Genomic DNA, 21,901 nt, shown 5'->3' on the forward strand with positions numbered 1-21,901 from the left:
CCTGGTAATTCATGTTAAAGCACACTGATGTCAACAAAGCTCTTTATCCTGAATGTGATCTGTGTAAATCTCCATAATGAGCCTCATATCGATATTAAAACCAGAATGTCACTCGGTAGAGCGCATACCATGCCTCAGCCACGCAGAACAGTTTAGCTTTGCATCCCACCGAGAGGCCAGATCTAGATCTGGACCTAAATCAAAAATGAATTCGCTTGTTCTTGTCACCTACCCAACTCATCCATCAAATTTTGTCCAATTCCGTCCACAACCTTTTGAAATATCATGTAATATATGGTTTTGGCCCCATTTCTCAATGCTGAAGAATCACTTTAAAAATTAAAAAATTCTCGTATCCAGATCTGGATTTGGATCTTCACCAAAATCCAATTAATTAGTCCTTGTCAAACACCAAACCTGTCCACCAAATTTCGTCTGAATCAGTCCACACTTTTTTGAGATATGCTGCTCACAGACAAACTGACAAGAAGGTGCCAGGCAGTAGCCTGACAGGTATGATGAAAATCATGCAAATGACGTCACTGCCACCTTGACCTTTGACTTGTATAGTTAAAAAACATTGACAGCCTCACTTTTGTCCTTCAGAATCCTCTGCTAAAGTTTTACGAAGATAGCTGAAAGTGTTCGTGAGTTATCACACTGCTGTGCCGTGCCGTGCTACAAACAAATGAGACACTGACGTATGACGAAAATTGAAAATTTTTCCTCATAACAAACGCAGACAGACAGGTGAAAATATAACCTCTGTCCACCTTAGGTGGTGAAGATAATAAGTGTTACGCATCTCTTGTATTGTGTGTCTGTTTTTACACAAGACAGCTTGGCATATCATTATAAAGCTGATAATGATTGATGTCTAAAACATAAAATTATTTTGGGTTGCTGTTGATAGCATTAAGATGGATGTTGCGGTGGGGTGGGGGAGGGGAAAGCAACATATGTTGTGACACGAAGTATAATAACTTGCTTTTGTCATTTTAACTGTTCAGGCCAATGACAAGGAACTCGTCAAAAAATACAAAACCGTTAAAATATAGTGCATTAATTATCTCCACCACCAAATGTGGACAGAGGTTTTCACCCCTGTTTGTTTGTCTTTCTTTCTGTTTGTGGCAAAATCGAAGATTTTTCAAGTATATTGGTAAGTCGATTTTGTTATTCTGTCTGTCTGTCTGTCTGTCTGTCTGTTTGTTGCCTGCAGGTCACAATTTTAAACTGATCTTCACAAAACTTCACCACATGGTAAAGTTTGTCATAAGGAAGAAGCCTATTGTTTTTGAGGGAAAAGGGGCAAAAGGTCAACATAGGTGGGATCTCCAAAATCCTAAATTTTCATCCGATTGACTTGAAATTTGAAGCGGATTTATACTTCAGGTCACTGAATTTAACCACCAATTATTTTATAGGTCAACATGGAAGAAAAGGTCAACATAGGCCCAAGGTCAACAACTAAGGAGGTATTTCTAAAATCCTCAATTTTCATCTCATTGACTTGAAATTTGAAGAGGAGTTGCATATTTCATCATTGAATTCAACCACCAGTTATTTTTTTAGGTCAAATTTGTTTTATGGATTTTGCAAGTATCGTGCTCTGCACGACGTCTTCTTGTTTGTTTGTTTACCTGTGAGCAGGATATCTCAGGTTATGGATGGATTCGGATGAAACTTGATGAGCAAGTTGGGTGTGTGACGAGGACGAATCGATTAGATTTCGGTGAAGATCTGGATACGAGAATGTTTTAATTTTTAAAGCGATTCTTCACGATTGAGGGATAACGATAGATCGCACGATGTCTCAAAAAGTTGCGAACGGATTATGACAAAACTTGGTGGATGAGTTGGGAAGGTGACAGGAACAAGCCGATTAGATTTTGGTTGTTCCAGATTCAGATCCATCGGTGGGATGCAAAATGTAAACTGTTCAACCCGGCAGAGGCATGTGCTCCACTGAGTGCCATTCTAGGTGCAAATTGTCATCCACACTGTGATTTGTTTTTAGCCCTTTGGTGTCCCCATCACTTGGATTACGATCACTCACATTCAAAAAGAAAATAAATAAAGGTCTGTTGATGCAGGAATGTACCTTTTTAATCCAAATGATTGGTTTTTCAATCCATCTTGAAGGATTTTATATAGCTTTATTGTCCTTTTAAATCCATGACACTGCAAAGGTGTACATTAAGATGATAACACTAATTGCAATCCACATGTATACCCTTGCACATGCTAGCAGCGTTTCTCCTGTTTGCCTGTTTATGATTGCATCTATTTTGTTTAACTGTCCAGGAAGTGTACTGGTGAGGAATCTCTTAAAGTGATGATGCTATCTGTGCCATGTGTCTGAACATACCTGCAGAAATATAGGTGCAAAGTTCTGTTCTAAAGTTTTGACTTGCTTTATACAAAAAGGGGGTTCAAAGTTCAGTACATATTTGATCAAATTTTTTTTTTTTGTTACTCAAAGGTTGAATTATTTAAAAAGTAGCTTTTAAAATCACTTTTTATCAGGTGAGGTGTCCAAATGACAACCTTTGGGCCACATGTTTTCCAATAGTCTATTTGCTTTGGCTTATAGGATTGTTACCAAACAGCATTGAAAGTGCTCTGTCGTGGGATCATCGTGAGAGGGCTGGTGTGAGCCTTCTTAAGTGATCTTAATTCGGTGGAGTTTTCAGATGTTGGTCTGGTGCCTAGGTATTGTGAGGATGGTGTTGTTTATTTCCACTTCCTCTACTATCAAACTCACTTTCTAAGAACTTTAAGGTATTATAACATTGCATAATGTTGCTTGTGCTTTTACTTTATGATGGTTGTTGTATCACACATGTTGTAATGTTTTCCCATGACTTGTATGTTCAGTAGGCTGGCCCTTTGTCCATTTGCATATCGAATGATCTCCTCATAATGCAAAAATGTTTGAACACGCTTCATCCAAGGGAATGTTTAGGGCCTGTCTTTCTATTACGTAGTGTGGGAGTTGGGGGTAGAGTGAGAACACCAGAAAGAGGGGAGATTACAAGATAGAAAGGAAATGAGATTGGGATGAAATGAGAGTAAGAAGAGGACAAAGCCTGTATGAGGCATATGGGAAAGGAGGGGATGGGGTGGGGTTCCAAAGTGGCAGTGATTTTTGCATATGTATGTATGTGTGTGTGTGTGTGTGTGTGTGTGTGTGTGTGTGTGTGTGTGTGTGTGTGTGTGTGTGTGTGTGTGTGTGTGTATGTATGTATATATATGTACATATATATATATATATATATATATATATTGTTACGAATTTCCCGCCCGCCCAGCGTGCGGACTTCCGCTTTTGCCAATGGCGGCCATCTCGCCCACCGGACGGACAATTTCATCGCGACCTTCCGGAACAACGCCGGAAACCAGTCACGGGTGTGCTCCAAACGCACACCACGGCCGAGTCAACACTCTACCCGCGCGCGACAGGGTCAATCGCCGAATTATCGATATACCTATGTATTCGCACGGGCAGACTACCAAGAGACCATACCTCAACGAAGGCCTGCTTGGACACGAGCTGCTTAAGTGGTTCGTTCCGTTCTGGGATAACCGAGCGGTGTATTATCGCCAGGCCTCGTTGGACCCGATTCTATTATCGGCTATTTAAAAGCCTGCTAAATTCCGAGAGCAATACGGCGGTTCAATGGGGAAAGAGGACACAACGAACGGGTTAACATTCACACAAGGAGATTTATTTATAATGGCACGTATGCAGGCATGAATGTATACATTTATGCAAGGCAAAGAAAGGCACGACAAGAAGAACTACAACCGTCTATTATTATTATTATTATTATTATTATTATTATTATTATTATTATTATTATTTACAAGCACTTACACAGTTCTACTTGCGGGACATGACGCCACAACATTCACACAAAAATAAAAGCAAAGAAAAGACCCCCTCACCGACAAGGGAGTCAGACTGGACCCGTAAGCCTTTATGTTCAAGGAGCTTGGTTGACCAAAGGAACTCCAAGAGGCCGCTGCAGGTTACCTTCACCCTCGTGGTGACTTGGTTTGGGCGACCCTCGGTGGACCCTCTCAAGCTCCTCACCGACTGCGGGGACTCCAGGCTCGAACGCGGCTGCCCACAGCTCCACACTTCCGAGACCTCCACCGACTCGCTGCTCCACCCAGACCGAGACCTCCACCAACCCGACCAACAACCAACCCATAGACCAAGACAGCTCGACAGCCCCCTTCGCTCTTCCAGCGCGGGCTTTTATCCCACTTGGTTTCCCACCCTGCCCTCCTTCCAGCTCCTGCGGGAAACTTCCAGAAGGGGGGTGTTTTCCTCGTGGGTCGGGGTTTTTCATAGTAGTCATTTCGGTCGCTCTTCTTTATTCTCCCTCCGCTCGCCCCTCCTCCGTCCTGAAGCGTGGGAAAGTAAGAGGAAAAATCCGTGCGTTATCGGAACGCCTTCTTCTTTCTCCATGGCAGAGACGGTTTTTGATGCGGAGAGGGTTGTAGCGTGGTTGTGGTGGTGTGGTTGGTGGTTGAGGTGATCGTGGTTGAGGTGATCGTGGTTGTTGTAATGGTGGCGTGGTGGTCGTGAGAGGTGTGGTTGGTCCAAAATAACGATAGCAAAGAATAACGGCTAACTTAAAGATCACAGCCCTGATAACACGGAAAATTCCCATTAAACAACGGTGGGGAAATCTATCTGAACACACACTTATCGATATAACTTATCGATTGGGGATATCCTTTATGGTGCTCTGCGAATTTCCACAACCGTAACAATATATATATATATATATATATATATATATATATATATATATATATATATATATATATATATATAATTAGTTATGGCCACTGGTACCTAGTGTATTATGAGGGGGTTAATCCTCGTTTCTCCTCGGAAGAACCGGACCTGGGACCACCACTCACAATTAATTTCATGGTACGATGGGTTGCTTAACAACCACGAACGCCAATCGGTTAACCATGCGTTCCAGTGTCCACCGTCTAATTTGCCGTTTAACTAGAGGTCGCGTGGCCTCCTGATTGGGGAACGCGCCCTCGGTAATGCACTACTCTTATCTTAAGTAGGGCAGCTGAGCATTTACCGCCGGTGCATGCCGACTATGACAGGTTAATTAGTTTGGGAATTACCTCCCAGTCTATCTGGGTTCGGACAATGCTGGATCAATCGAAGGAAATGACAAACACGGACAGGTTGAAACGTCAACAAGGAATTTATTATAAAGAAAAATAAGTAAACTGAAGAACGTTTTATTTCCTTGCAATGTAAATGGAGGAAATCAAATCAATCAAAATAATCGATCAACAAAATTACCTCAAACAACAAAATAATTCAACAAACAGTTGCAGAAAAATAGACAAAGAGCAGATTCTTATCACTGTGCCTCACTTATCAATTAAATACAAGACATGGGTACCCAGCAGATCATTCAGGGTGAAAAGAAATTCGGTCTCTGCATACCAAGGCAGAAGTCAACGTGCGTCTACTAAAATGACCCAAAATGTGGGAGCGTGCCAGGGTCCAGGGCCAGCGCCCTGTCTCGCCTTGCACCCACCCGCAAATAGGCTCAAACACCAATCAACGTCACCTCCAGGAACCAGGGACACCAATAATCAGGTACGCCAAGAGCCAGGTACCAAGCAGAACCAGCAGGAATGGTCCAACCGTCACCAACCGTCAGGAGCTATCAGGAACCGTAACCAACGGTCAGGAGCTCTAGGGAACCGTCAGTAACTGTCTCCAATTGTAACCAACGGGCAGGAGCTGTAAGGAGCTGTAACCAACGGTCAGGAGCTGTCGGCAACAGTAACCAATAGTCAGGAGCTTTCACCAACTGTGTAAGGAAGGTGGTCCTCTCATCCTTTTTATCGGCGACCAGTGTGGGCGGAGCCTCAAGCAGACTTCAGCCAAATCCAGCTTGCCTATTGGTGCATCTCTGCACGTGACCTCCAACTGTCAAACCCCGCGATCATTCCTTCTCCACCATCGAACAAAATGAAGCTCCCAATTAACACAGACCTGGCTTGCAATGCCATGTCAATGCTACAACGAGAGCGGCCATTTTCTGGAATTACCGAGCAAAAACGTGAAGCGCTCATAAAACCTCAACGGCAACCATCACCTTCCCGTTCAGCCTGACACGGACAGGGGCCAGCCAGCGTCCGTGGGGAGTCGGGCGTTGGTGGAAAAAGTTGGTGAAAGAGAAGTGGGTGCGAACATCAATGGAAAAAGGTGGATACCTGAGGTAAATGATCGACAGCTTTGTCTGACCATCAGAATAACTTCAGGAAAAGCCCATGGTGTGCTTAATCAAATGTCCTGCAAGTCCAAAGTGTAAATAAATAGTCTATTTCCAAGCCATTGCGTCCTGATGGAAAGGAGTAGAATAAGTCTCCGTTGGACTAACGGCTGCGCGTAAAATCATACGTCATGAACGTTTTGTAAAGAGGAAAAGGTTATCCCATAACAAAGGGAATCTGTTCTATACCCTTCTCCAACACTTCAAAGAGTTATAATCCCACTAGACAAGGGGATGGGTCTATTCTGAACATGCATTTATGGAAATAACTATCTGAGGACCTGGATGTTGTGTGCATTTGTCAGATCCAATTCTGAAATCTATCAATATATATATATATATATATATATATATATATATATATATATATATATATATATATATATATATATATATATATATATATATATATATATATATATATATATATATATATATACACATCTGTCTGAAGGTTGTAAAGTAGTGTCAAGGAATTTTGTCCTGTGTCTATGTAGAACCAAAGGCATCTGGAGCTGTGAAAGTAGGAAGCAGAGGTGATGGCCGACCAAGTGGGACATCATTTAATGTGGCTGGCAGCACTGGAATGGGAGGGCTCTTTGCCACAGGAAGACCACCGCTGAGGCCCACAACAGGACGTTCCCCAATTGGTGAGTGACATCTCTTCCAAAGGCCTCTCTTTTTGCAATTGAAGTGGTGACTCGTCACTTGTGTTTAAAATATATGAAGCTTTCAAGGTATTTCTCCTTTTTAGGTCATCTCTACCGAGATGACCTCATAAAGCCGGACCAAATGTCTGTCCGTACGTCCGTCCGTCAACAATTTTTCTTTCCGATATTGTTGAAACTTAGTATGTGGGTAGAGGTCGATGAGTGTTGCACAACGATATAACTTTTGTCCGGGTTCAAGGTCAGGGTCGAGGTCACGAGGTCACGTAAGTTATAAAAATCGCCATTTTCAAAACCTATCTCGTCTGCCATTCTGCAAGATATTCGGCAACTGTTTATTTATTATGAAAGTAAAAAATATTATCTTGTATCTAACCGAACTGATTTTTGAATTTCCTTCCCGTTTGATCGGCACGTGATCTGGAAGATGGCCAAAAACGCCGATACGATTCGCAAAGAAGGAAGGAAGGGGAAATGAAATATAACTATAAAACACATTTTTAGCCTTTTATATTTTTAGGTCATCTCTTTGAGCATGACCTAATAATATGGGTGTCGATGTCCTTTGATCCGTCGTCCGTCCGTCCATCCGTCCGTTCACGATGAAGTTGAAGCGGGAGATCTGGTCATTAGTGATCCTGATAGAGGTCGATGAGACGTATACGATGGTATGACTTTCAAGGTCACCAAGGTCAAGGTCACGAGGCCTTTGAAATTGCGAAAATGACGATTTTCAAATTCGATCTCCTCTGCCATTTCTCAAGCGATCTTGAATTTGATTGTGGCATATGAATGTATGGGACAATATCTAAATTTTGTCAGGACCGATTTTCGAATTTCGCTTTCGTTTTCGCATCACGTGACTTCAAAGTTTGCAAAAACTGCCCGACCTTCAGGAGGCTATATATTCTCTACTGGGCATGGTAAAAGTTAGTGAATGGTGTCATTGCATAGCAGCTGACATTGTATATTTATACATTTTCCACCGAAGGTGCAAAAGTTTCAAAACCCGAAATGTAAACGTCGGCATTTATTTTCAAAATATAATTCCGTGCGTGCGCACCAAAATGCCGAGTCATCTTTAACCAAACTGCGCAGTGGAGATGCGCAGTAGTCTTTGGTCATAACTGAACATTGAGAACTTGTGGTATTATAGAGATGACCATCACCCCCACATGGGGGTAATTTTTTAAAATTATAATTGGAGGCGACTTCCTGAACCTTTTTCTCATTAAAAATGAAATTCCTGAACCTTTTTATTTTATCTATGAAATTTATTCTGTTGCTGCTGATTCATGCTCATGACAATTGTAGATGTACTTGAATATTATGGTGGTTGACAAGACACTCTAAACAATAATGGTTATACATGTTGGAATCTTAAATTTATGAAACAAAATCGCCTTTTTTGGCCTGGTGTGCTTGATTTGGTATGACAGCATAGCTGCAGTGGCCTGCAAAACTATTCACCCCCTACCAATCATGCCATATTTAGATGAATTACGAATTATGTAGAAATAATTTTTCAAAATGAACTTTTCTATTCATAACTAAAAATGTCAAACTGAACACTGTTACAGTTGAAGGTTACATGTCAGGAATAGCTGCAAAAAACATGTACAAACTAGAATGGCACTCGGTGGAGCGCATACCTCCGCCACGTAATGTCTGATCCACGAGAACATATCGGGCTCCATACATTTTTGAAATATCATACAATACAGTACTATATCGTTTTTGGCCATATCTCTCAATGGTGAAGAATCACTTTAAAAATTCTAGTAGTCAGATCCGGATCCGGATCTTCACCAAAATCGAATCGGTTCGTCCTTGTCATGCACCGAACCTGTCCACAAGATTTCATCCAGATCTATCCACAACTTTTTGAGATATCCTGCACACAAACAGACAAACAACAAACAGACAGAAAGGGGATGAAAACATAACCTCCTTCACCTTCAGTGGGGGAGGTAATCAAAATTCACTGGTTGCAAAAGTATTCAGCCCCTTAGCTCAGTACTTGGTGGAAGCACCTTTTGCAGCAATGACTGGCATGAGTCTTTTTTGGTAGATCTCTCCCAGCTTTGCACAGTGAGATGGTGAAATGTTTGCCCATTCTTCATGCGAAAATTTCTCCAGTTCTGCCAAGTTTGATGGGGATCATCGATGGATGGACTGCGATCTTAAAGTCTCACCATAAATGTTTGATTGGGTTTAAGTCTGGACTTTGACTGGGCCACTCAAGAACATTTATTTTCTTCTTGTCCAGCCACTCCAGTGTGGCTTAAGCTTTGTGCTGCAAGATCATCATACTGCTGTAACGTGAATCTCCTACCCAGTATCAGATTAATGGCTGACTCGAGCAGGTTTGCATCAAGGATTCTCCTGTATTTTGCACCATTCGTTGTCCCTTCTATCCAGACGAGCTTGCTAGTCCCTGCTGATGAAAAGCAGCCCCATAACACGACGCTGTCACCACTTTGTTTGACAGTGGTGATGGTGTTGACTGGGTGATGTGCTTGCACCAGACGTAACGCTTTCAATTTAGACGAAAAAGTTCAATTTTTGTCTCGTCTGCCCACAAAACGTTTCTCCACATGCCTGCAGTATCATTGAATGCTTTTTCACAAACTCCAAACGAGCTTTTAGATGCGTCTTTGTCACTAATGGCCAGCTTTGTGAAGGGAATGGGATATTGATAATTGATGAGCACTGGCCCCCATTTCAGGCACAGAGTCTTGCGGATCTTTCAAAGTCATTGTTGGATTTACAGTGACATCCTGAACCAGTTTCCTGCTTGCCCTGCTGCTCAGTTTCGATGAGCGACTTGATCTCAATCGAGTCTGTGTTGTATGATACGTCTTTCACTTCTTAATGAATGAATTTCACCGCACTCAAAGGGATAATGAGTGACTGAAATAGTCTTATAACCCTCTCCTGTATGGTGCTTCTCCACAACTTTGTCTGACTTATTTGGAAAGCTCGTTGGTCTTTATATTAGCCTTGTTAGTTGACCAAGTGAGTTGCACCTTAAAACTCTTTAGATAAGTGGAGGAGTTTAATTTCTAAGTTAAACCACTGATTATATGTAGGTGAAACCTATTACACTGATTTTGTCTCCTTTCAAACAAATAATTTGAAGTGATTTTGGGTTAATTCGGGAAGGAGTTTGAATACTTATGCAACGAAGAATCATCTGATTTTTCTCTTCATCAAAATTATTCACAGTTTATCGGGCCCATTACATTTTTTAAATATAATGCTATATATCGCGTTTTTTGGCCCGATCGCTCAATGGTGAAGATCCACTTAGAAATTAAATAATTCTCGTATCCGGATCCGGATGCAGATCTTCACCAATATTGAATCAATTCTTCCTTGTCATACAACCAAGTTTTGTCCAAATCCATCCACAACTTTTTGAGACATCATGCTATATATCATTTTTGGTCCGATCCCTCAGTAGTGAGGAATCATTTTTATAAATTCTAGTATCCGGATCCGGATCCAGATCTTCACCAAAATCTAATCAGTTCATCCTTGTCACACACCCAACCTGTCCACAAAATTTCATCCGGATCGGTCCACAACTTTTAGAGATATCCTGCACACAAACAGACAAACAAGAAAATTATGTCGTGCATCGCACGATACTTGCAAAATCCACCCCCCCCTCCTCTCCAAAGGTTGCCATAGATGCATCAAATTGTCCATTTCGTTAAGAATAAAATTGACAATCTTAATCAAAGTTCAGATCAATCGGATGAAAATTGATTATTTTTCAGATTGAAATTGATGATTTTAGAAGTTTGATCTTTGACCTTTTGACCTCAAAAATAGTTGCTTTCTCAATTTAGTGATGGACGATGCAATTGCTGTTTAATTTTAAAGTTAATCGGATGTAAATTGATGATTTTAGAAATTTGACCTCAAGATGACCTTTGACCTCATCAATCGGCTTCTCAGTTGAGACTATGTCTCCGACTTAATAAAGTTTCATGATGATTGGTTTGGAATTGTGACCTGTAGGTGATTGCCAAATAGACAGACTGGTGAAAACATAACTACTTTCTACTTTTGGTGGCAGAGGTAATAAGTTCAGGTAGCAGCAACATGTGAAAACTTTGGAAAGGGGTGAATACTGTGACGTCCACGGGACTTGAACAGTCCCGCCAACGTAGAATGAGCCGAAACGATGGAGGCGATTTATTTATTTATAACCCAAACATGGCGGTTCTAATCGCTCTGCTGCAAACGGGACGAGGAAGGTGGCACGAGTCACTTTTCACTGAGTTGATGATGTTTATTCCTTTTTTATAATTACCAGAAATAACAAGACTTGGCAAGAAGAGGGATCCGGGGCGATTCGACGGGATGGTGTGGGATCGGGCGTGGGGAAAAACACAGACAATTCCAATGAATATACAGTTCTCAATCCCTCTAAGGCGCCAAGCAGACACACACATACACACACACACACAAAACGTAGCTATCTCTGGTGGTCAGGCTGGACCGTGGTGTGGACGCAACTGTCCCTGGATCGGCGCCGGACGAGCCGGCCTTACTCTCGCCAGGGGGTGGGGGGGCAGGCGAAACCGCGGTGCTGTCGACCTCCTGGTCCTGGCCCAAGTCCGCCCACAGCCGCCAGGGAACCAGCTCCCGCGCCAAGCCGCGAGCAGGAGAGGGAGGCAGGTCCGCCCGCCGCCCGACCCCGTATTCCGAGTCAGCAGAACCCTAGAGCCAACCAAAGTGAGGCACGAGGCTCGGCAAGGCTCCCAGGCACGATCAAGAGCACGGTCGACTCAGCACAGCCACCAGGACGCTCTCTGCCGCCACAGGTTCCACACCAAAAAAACACGAGCGTTCTGGTTGTAATCTTCTTTTTCTTCTTTTTCGACCCCGAACAGAACCTTTTTATCCTTCTGCCCTCGTCACCTCCAATAGAGCCGTTTATTGGCCCACTGCCGTCGCTTTCCGCCAATCGTGATCACGGGGCGGAGCCATCCGCTGAACTGTCCTGTGACGTCACGGCCAGTCTTCAGAGAATACCAAAAGGGGTTGACGCAGACACACTTACCCTATCCCGTGTCCCTATCTAATTACGTGACATTTATCATTTCCCCCTTGAAGAAATGAACATTTACTAGACAACTTATCACCACTGAATTTCTACTTATTACATCGAGATCCTGGTAAACTCGAACAGCATGGCATACCTAATTAAACATCCTAATTACCCTTTGAATGCATACCCCCCCTCAAACGTAACAATACTTTTGCAGGCCACTGTATTTGTTAATTACCCCGAGCATGCGAAGTGAAAAGCGGAGTGAAGCAATTGGTTCACATTGTCTGTCTGTCGGTCGGTCTGTTTGCAAACGTCGGTTTATGATTGGGGAACAACTTGATTTCAATTGAATGTTGTATTTTGAAAATGAATTGGAAAATGAACCTGCTGTGTTTCCTTAGTTTGGCTCTGAATTTGTCCCAGAGGGGGGTGAGATAATTGTTTTATTGTCTGCCTATCCAGCCTTCAAACAAAATTGAAAATCATTCCAAACAGGAAACTTACAGTTTTTAAGGATGTCATAAATAACACATACAATGCATGGGCACGAAGACCTTATGTCGCATGTTAAATATGGTGGAGTAAAAGACGCTGCATCAATGGCGGTAACTTTCCAAACTTTCATTTTTCTCTCCAACCTTTAAAATCTTTCTTTTATTTCAATTGGATTATATACTTGAACAATGTAGAACACAAATCGTCCTTTTGGCACTTTTAAAACCCCTCCGTTTAACAGTACTTGGATGAAATATTCCGACATTTTACGTCATCACGACAAATAAAATTTGCTGCTCGCAGACCCCACCCATGTCCTTGTTTCTCAAGACTGCGTGGGGTAAGGTGTTCCATGAACTCTCCAGTTGAATGTTTAGTAAACTGTTGCCGTGGAGATGAACAGGTGAAAATCATCTTGTTTAAGTGAAACAAATCGAATCTCAAAAATTGATTTAAAGGAAGAATGTCTGAACTCTGTGTTTGTCTCCAAGTCTCATGTAGACTACTGATCCCATTCTTCTCCCATCTCACCACCTCGTACCCACTGTCTACTGGACTTCGAATTATTTTTGACTGAAAGTTTGCCACAGCCTTGACCCTGCTTCGGCGACGGACTGTGATGGCATCAGTGCCCATGTTCTCAAATCTTGCTCTGCTGTTCTTGCTTCGCCTTTGTCTGCCCTATTCCGTCTGTTCAGCCTCTCACCGGCCTGTAAGTCAGCAAACATCACCTTCCTCTACAACAAGGGTGCAAAAACAGATCCTATGAACCACAGACCAGTGAGCGTACTTCCATTTACAAGAAAGTCATGGAATCCATCAGTGCTGCTGATATGAAGTTTTAAAACAATGTGGTTTTGGACCATGAGTATGGAGTCTGTCATAGTCACTCAAATCTGGATATGCTGCTGCTCCTCTCTCAGCAATGAATGGAGGCCCTAAATCTCAATTAAGGCGTCAGGGCCATTCTCAGGCTTTCGATGCAGTCTGGCATACTACTGCTTTGCTTGTCCAGTTCTCTGCCTGGTGCATACAAAGTCGTTCATTCCTCGATATCCGTTTTCCTCCACTCATGCACTTAGTATATTGCTGTCAATAGAACGCTCTTCACCCTTCTCCCAGTGGAGGCTGGAGTTCTCCTATGTAGTGTGCTGGGCCCAGTCTTCCTCGTCCATTTTAACGACCTCTCCGATACTCTGGAAAACTCAATCTTTCTTTTTGCAGATGATTCCACACTGTCGTGCAGTACCCCCATCCCTCTGTTTGGCAGACTGCAACTGCATCACTCTCTGCTGATCTGGGTTTGATTAGATGCTGGTCTGATAAATGGAACATGTCCTTCCATCCTGGAAAATCTCACCGTCTCGTCAATTTGTTCCAGAAAGATTGTCGAACTAACCCACATATCTATTCTCATGGTCAGCCACTGGAAGCGGTTCCATCTCTCAAGCTTTTAGGCCTCACCATCAACCATGCCCTCCCTCTCTTCGGCCGATCATATCGCAAAGCTGGCCTGCAAAGCCAACTGCAAATTGGACATCCTCCGTCAATCCAAGTCTTTCTTTGGAAAATCAGAGTTACTCAGAGTGTACAAGGCATTTGTCCATACCTCATTGGAGTACTGCTCTCCCTGACAGGCTGCTACCCCAAGCATTACATCTGTCTTTCCTGGATTCTGTTGAAATAAAAGCGCTCAACATTATTGGAATCTCCCGCAATGAGGTTAAAGCACAAGTTATTTTCTTTCACATTGCAGGCAGGTTGGTGGTGTGTCTGTTTTTTACCGTTTCTTCTCTGATATTGCTCCTCCTGCTCTTTCATTCCACTTACCCATCCCAGCAACTCCACGATGCATGCATCTGTTCCAATATCCCTCCCCTGGTTAAACTTCCCAAATCCAGGCTAACTGCACACCTCAACTGTTTTATTTCTTGCTTCTCCCATCTATTGAACAGCCTTCCAGATGCCACTCTTTCCCACTCTTTTCTCCATGGCTTCAAGTGTGCAGTGCACTGCCATCTTGTATCATCACCCATCCTGACCCATGATGTTTATTATCCCCACTAACTCCCCCTAACGCAACCCTCTTATTTGGTGTCAGTGCTTCTTCTCCTCCCCTCTCTCTGTCTCTCTATTATTTTCCTGTTCAATCCCCTGCTGGTTGTGCCCATTTCTGGCCCCAGTACCCAAATGCCAGTTTAATATTGCTCTTCCATGAGCCTTGCTCAAGTCGGAAAAAAAAACAGATTGACTAGATCTGGTCGTTATCTAATTTTTCACTTTATTTTCTTGTGCGAAAAAAGGCACCCTCAAACAGCACTTGCAGTTTCACCGAGTTTACGAGCAATGTATTTTGAGGCAGTCATGTTTCGTCCATGATTGGTTACAAAATGCATGTGACCGCAATGTATTTCATGTCTAATTATGGTCAATGCATGATTGTCCCCAAAATATATCTTTAATTATTTTGCTCAAATTAGCTTTGTGTTTCACTTTATAGATGCTTTACTGTGGAGGGGACAATAAGTTCACTTTTTCATTTGTGTGCACTTCTTTGCAGAAGTAAGAACAACAAAAAAAAATGCAGGTTGTCTTTCTCAAACATATGCAAGTCTTTTGGGTAGTAGTACGCTGGTGGCATTTCAAATATTTTTCCTCATCGCTTGTGATATTTGTTTTGCTTTGGTTCTTACAGTCTCACAATATCACCTGGTTGATATCACACACCTCATCCCAATCTCTGTGACGATGGTTTAAAGCACGTGATGTCAACACGGTTGTTTTGCGAATGAAACTGTACTGTCGCTCGAACCTTAACACCAATGGTAATGTTTATTTCCTCCTTGTAGAGAGGTGCCAATGCATTGACATTTACTGCACATTTGCAAAGCTGAAAAAACACTGGCGAGCAATGCATTTGTAGTCAGGAGATCATCCAATTGAGTTGACTGACCTTTGCTCGTATTCCACTTTCCTTTACAAAAAAAAAGAATAATAATGCTATCTTCTGCTCCCTCTATTAAGCCCAATTGGCTTCAAGAAACTTTATTTTTAAGCTTGAAAGGCCAATCTAACAGAGAGGAACCTTCAGTCTTTTCACAACTTATGCAAGCAATTTGTCGCCCTCTTCATGCAAGCTCATCAACGCATCTACCTACGAACCAAATTCTCTCCTTGATTTCTATATTGAGTCTCTTCACCTTTTATGTCTGATACTATTCAAATCAAGCTGACTTCCTGGACTCGTGGGTCTCCAACTAATCTGTTTCAGTACCTTCTCTTCCTTCAACATAGTGTATGTCCATTTTCAATATGAGTTTCTCTCCTGACAAAAAGGAGCAGCTTTAGTTAGCCTTGACACTTATTTTGTGACTGTGGGTGTGTGTGTGTGTGTGTGTGTGTGTGTGTGTGTGTGTGTGTGTGTGTGTGTGTGTGTGTGTGTGTGTGTGTGTGTGTGTGTGTGTGTGTGTGTGTGTGTGTGTGATTACCTCCGCCACCAAAGGTGGACGGAAGTTATGTTTTCACTCATTTGTCTGTCTCTGTCTGTGAGCAGAATATTTCAAAACGTTATGGAGGGATTCGGACTAAACTTGGTGGGCATGCTGGGTGTGTGTGATAAGGCCAAATTGATTAGATTTTGGTGAAGATCGGGATCGGATCCGGATACGAGAATTTTTTTTTTTAATATAAAAGCGATTCTTCACCATTGAGAGATTGTTCCAAAACGATATATAGCATGATGTTTCAAAAAGTTATGGATGGTTTATGACAAAACTTGCTGGATGAGTTGTGCAGGTGACAAGAACAAGCCAAATCGATTATGCTAATGTCCGCATGCAAATCTGGCCTATCGGTGGGATACACAAAGTAAACTGTTAAGCCTAGTAGAGGTGTGCATTTTACCAAGTGCTGTTCCAATTGTTGATGTTTGCCTCAAGACTTACTCCTACGTCTGTACATAGTCTTTCACTTTCAGCATTGTCATCTTTCACTTGGAATATGAACATCACTTTTATCCGTAATAAGACAGCAAACCAGATCCTCTCAATGACAGACTGGTCAACTTTCTCTCATTTGCGGAAATAGTGAAATTGATCAATGCAATATACACCCTTATTTCCCGTTTCTAACTTGCTCTTTACAGAATAGAAATTCAATTTCTTGCCAGGCTACTCAACCCTCGACACGTTGCTTTTCCTGACCAAGCAGTCGATGAAGGCCCTCTACTATAAATGAAATGCTGCTGCACTCTTCATGAATACATCCAGTGCTTCTCACACTCATTGCATCCAGGTTTCACTTCCCACTTAGTTGATAGTTTTTTCCCCTAATGCACAAGCAGCGCATGTTGCACCCTATCGCTTATCACTTCTCCACTTGGAAGCTGGTGTACCTCAGGGAAGAATTTTGGCCCCAGTCTTTTTTCAAAATGTCATTAAGCATTTCCATCTCCCTGGATAACCCTCTAATTTTTTTCTTTTTTTTTGTGGATCAAGAGAAAATGAAGAGTTACCGACTGCCTGCTTTGGAGCTTCAATTTGCTCCAGTTTTGTTATTACAATTTTTTTTTGTGAATTACCAAACCTCAAAGCTAACCACAAAAGGGAGATGCTATCTCAACATTCTTTGAAAGGTCAAGTTTATCGGTGTTCTTCACCACCTTGCAATGTGCACGGCATTTTTGCTCAATGTTTGGACCTTAACTCTATTTTATAATGTGACTCCAGTGTTGATGCATACCTGACCAAAGCCCTGAAGATCCTCCTTGTTTCCAAACAATAGTCTGAGAGAGTGGGCTTGCTATTCTCCCACTGCAGACAAGTTGGTGAGTTTCTGCTTTCTACCATCTATTTCCACCATCAACTACGAGACAATATTCCTCGATCAATCCACCCGATCCTATCTATTATTATTCACTGATGCAATTGTGGTGAATTTACCACAATTGTCGCCCCAACTTAAATCTGTGTGCTTGTTTTCTGTGGAAATGTTTGTGAAATTGTGCCTTTGTCAAAGAATTGAAGGTTTTTTTTTTTTTTTTTTTTTTTTTTTTTTTAGTGCACATGTATCGTCTGGCTCTGTAATCTTATATTACAATCATTACCCCTGAACATTACTTGCTCTTTTATATCTGCTTAAATATATAATCGAGGAAATGTCGTATTACATGCCTCAAACAGGCGTTGTCCTCTTCTTTATCCTCTTCTTTCATGAGCCTAAAATCTTGAATATCGAATTTGTAGTCAGGAGTAAAGAAGTTTGAGGAAAAAAAGTAATCTTCTGAGTAGAAAGGGGTGCCATAATATGAGACTATAATGAATGAGAGCAAAGAGGATTCCTTTTTCTCTTTTTGAATCCTCAAACAGGCATCTGCCTAAACATGAATCTTGAATGCACATTAAGACTATTGTGAAATTAATCTCAGGAAGGTACAAGATTATTATTATTATTATTATGAATATCATGATATAAAGAAAAAAAAAACAAGGAAGCCTTTTTGTTTTTTCTTGTGCTTGTTGAAAGAGAGGTTATATATTTTTAACAGGAAATTTTTTTCAAATCAAATGGAAGACTAAATAGGTACAGTCCTGCATTTGAGTAATCAGAAGGAACCCAAACAAGCAAAAAGCAAATGTGAAGTCATCAGGAGCAACCTGGATAGGATTTGCATTTTTCTACCCTCAAACCCATCCAGGCACAGCCAAGTGAGCCTCATTCAAATAAATAAATAATTCTGGCTGCCAGACCATGCATCCAATCAAGTTGAAATTTAAAACATTTATTCCATATCAGTACTTGATCATAATTGTGAAGTTTCACATTGATTGATTAAGCGGTTCCAGAGAAAACATTATTTAATATTTTTCATCAATCTAATATGGCTGGCAAGCCATGTAACATCAATTATTCCTTAACAAAGTTGTATACCCTTGTCTTGGGGAACATTTATGTGAAGTTCCCCTCAATTTGTCCAGCCATTCTGGAGAAGATTTTTAGTAGGTTTTAGGGTAAATCCAATATGGCTGCCAAACCATGTGACCTATGACATCAGATGTGTGAACCTTTTGTTCCGCATGGATAGGCAGTCATACGAGTAAAGTTTTGCCTCGATCTGTTCAGCCACTTCAGAGAAGATTTTTGAAGGTTAAAAAAAAAAATGGTGGCCAAATCACGTGACTGCCGTAATCAAATTTTTTTCTGTGGACTATTTTATCCCTAGATGACCCTCAAAAATGTTCATACTGATCAGATATGGTGTTCTACATATGCAATTATGACATCAAAACAAAGGCACCGATGATGTCAATTAACAAGCTCAAATGAGCTAAGATCCTCGTCCTTAATGATGACGTCATAAAAACGAATATGACGTCATTGTGATGTATCAGGTTTACGATAAATTTTCTGTGCTAATGCCTGGCTTGATTCCCGCAAACAAAATTCAAACAGCTTGCCTATTTTCGGAGATAATGGTATTAGCGATTTCCATTAGCGGCGATATTATGACATCAACTTTTTTTCTAGGAAGAATTTCAAAATCGCAGATGGCTACTGCCTGCACGTGGGCTTTCTGCATATACATGGCAAGTTTCACGAAGATCCGATGAAAACTCTTGTTTGTGAAACAAAAAAATGTCAAAAAATAGGAATGGCGTCATAAAAATTGATATGACGTCATAGTGATGTATCATATGTGCGGTAATTCATCTCTGCTAATGCCCTGTTCGATTCCCGCAAACAGAATTCAAAAAGCTTGCCTAGTTTCGGAGATAATTTTTTAGGCGATTTCCATTAGTGGAGATATTTTGACATCATAACTTTTTTTCAAGGAGGAATTTTCAAAATCGGAGATGGTTACTGTCTGCGCAGGGTATTTTTACATATATATGCCAAGTTTCAGGAAGTTTTGATGAAAACTGTAGGCTGTGAAACAAAAAAGTCCACAAGAAGAAGCAGAAGAACAAGAACGTGAGTAAGACTTAGAGATCCTCCTCGAGGATCTAAAAATCAGACTTCTTCCCCATGAGGAGTACTTGTCATGTGCCAAGTTTCAATTTTTTTCCTTGGTGCAGTTTCAGAGATGCAAATGTCAAAAGTTTTTCCTTTTTTTCCAACATGGTTACACATCGGGACCGATGACGTCATAATTATAAAGAAAACATTTTACACGAGTAGTCTGTCCTCTGGTGAAAATCGTCTCAATCCGACAAGTGGTTGCGGAGAAAAACACAAGTTCTGTGCAGACAGACAGAAATGGACCCAAATGCAATGCCCTCTCCTTTGGCGAGGGTAACAAGAATTAAAACAATTTAATAACATGTATATGCCTGGTGTTGGCTTAGTGGTTAAAGGGGCTGGCTTGGGACCTCACTTAGTGTTAAAGGGGCTGGCTTGGGACCTCAGCATCCTGAGTTCAAGCCCCTGTCAACTGTTGAATTAACTGTCAAAAGCATCAATTGTCACAAGTAAGGGAACTTTATTTTCTATTAAGTAAGATTTTGAGATGTTTAACGATGCTAATATTACCCTCGCCGAAGGAGAGGGTATTGCGTTTGTTTTGTATATGTATATATGCATACATGTTTTGTGTATGCACATACACCGTGTGTGTGTGTGTTTTTTGTATATGTATGTGTATATATATATATATGTGTGTGTGTGTGTGTGTGTGTGTGTGTGTGTGTGTGTGTGTGTGTGTGTGTGTATATATATATATATATATATATATATATATATATATATATATATATATATATATATATATATATATATATATATATATATATATATATATATATATATATTCATAAAACTCATCTTGTATGTATGTTCCCGAAATACAGCCAAAATGGTGCATGACAGCACAAAAATTATAGGGCCAAACTTACTCACCATTCTCCTGCGGTGTGCAGTATCAAGTTTCGTTCAAATCGGGCAACAAAAAAATTATTAAAAAAATCAATTCCCAATTCAGTCAAGTACTCTTCGGGATTATTTGATCAATGCAAACAACCTCCGCAGTATAGTTCGCTGGAGCTATCTTTTTTTTTTTTTTGAAATTATTTTTATAGCGAACGAAGTCAGCTTAATACTTAACGCATGCATGTGAGAGAATAGGAAACAACAACGACAACAACAACAACAACACAATCGCCCTGACGATTTGGAATCCGTGTCGTTAGCTATGACTTTTGCTTCCGGTTGTTGTTAAACGCTGTGCGGTGTATAAACACGATTGGGTTTTATTTCTATCTTGTGAATATTACTTAACGCGTGCACATGAGAGAATAGGAAACAACAAAAACAACACAATACCCTGGCAATTGTGAATCCGTGTCGTTGGCTATGACCATTTTGCTTCCGTTTTTGTTTTGTTTCTGGTGTTTTTTTGTTTCCGGTTTTTGTCATGGGGAATGATGCATGCCGGGAGATCATGACTGGAAGTGTTTATTTATTTATTTATTCAATTATATTTTTCCCAAAGTTAATTTTACACTTCCGAAAGTGATTTTTTTCATGACAGGAAGAGTTTATTTTGTACTTAACATTACCGGGAGTGATTTTGAAACTCTTTTCGGAACTTTTAATTTATTTTATTCTTTGACTATAAGTGATCGTTTATTTATTCATTTATTCAATTCTTTTTTTCCCAAAGTTAATTTTAATAAAGATATCTCCCGCATCATCAAAAAAATTTTTTCATCGTGATTTACTTTATTTGTTCGCTGATCCCAAATCCAGGCCGAAGTAACCGGAAATTGCGTCAAAATCATCAGCTGTGCGGCGCTTACATGTACCACGGTCTCGTTGGCAAGTATACAGTTGTGAACAAGTTTTAGGTAACGTCAGAAGCGAATGTAAGAAGAATTCTACGTTCGCTTCTAGGCTTTGCCTATTCCATATTACTTAACGCGTGCACATGAGAGAATAGGAAACAACAAAATCAACACAATACCCTGCCAATTGTGAATCCGTGTCATTGGCTATGACCCTTTTGCTTCCGTTTTTGTTTTGTTTCTGTTTTTTTTTTTGTTTGTTTCCGGTTTTTGTCATGGGGAATGATGCATGCCGGGAGATAAAGGCATCGTCGGAGACATGAAAGATCCAAATAATATCAGACATGGTGTATATTTCCTCCACTGATTTTAATAAAGAAATCTCCCGCATCATCAAAAAATAACTTTAAATTGTAATTTACATTATTTGATCGCTAATCCCGAATCCAGGCCGAAGTAACCGGAAATTGCGTATACAGTTGTGAACAAGTTATAGGTAAAGCCAGAAGCGAATGTAAGAAGAATTCTACGTTCGCTTCTGGTATTAATTTTTTTAGA

General features: G+C 41.0%; 2 protein-coding genes across 6 annotated transcripts in view; one reads left to right on the forward strand and one right to left on the reverse strand.

The window, feature by feature from the left end:
- LOC147032450 (uncharacterized) overlaps positions 1–21,901 on the forward strand; it is a 113,032-nt gene that overhangs the window by 29,818 nt on the left and 61,313 nt on the right. For all 4 annotated transcript variants that reach the window (XR_015055164.1, XR_015055166.1, XR_015055165.1 and 1 more), the window contains exon 4: positions 6,833–6,985. Coding sequence is in view for 1 of the 4 variants with exons in the window: in XM_085870090.1 (XP_085726216.1) it covers positions 6,833–6,985 (153 nt within the window). In the remaining 3 variants the exon portion in view is untranslated. The remainder of the gene's footprint in view (positions 1–6,832; positions 6,986–21,901) is intronic.
- LOC147032451 (transcription factor Sp9-like) overlaps positions 1–21,901 on the reverse strand; it is a 107,318-nt gene that overhangs the window by 12,082 nt on the left and 73,335 nt on the right. The window lies entirely within an intron of this gene.

This window comes from Eptatretus burgeri, chromosome 2, assembly GCF_056783735.1.
Source record: "Eptatretus burgeri isolate ZD-2024b chromosome 2, Ebu_testis_v1, whole genome shotgun sequence".
Lineage (NCBI taxonomy): Eukaryota > Metazoa > Chordata > Myxini > Myxiniformes > Myxinidae > Eptatretus > Eptatretus burgeri.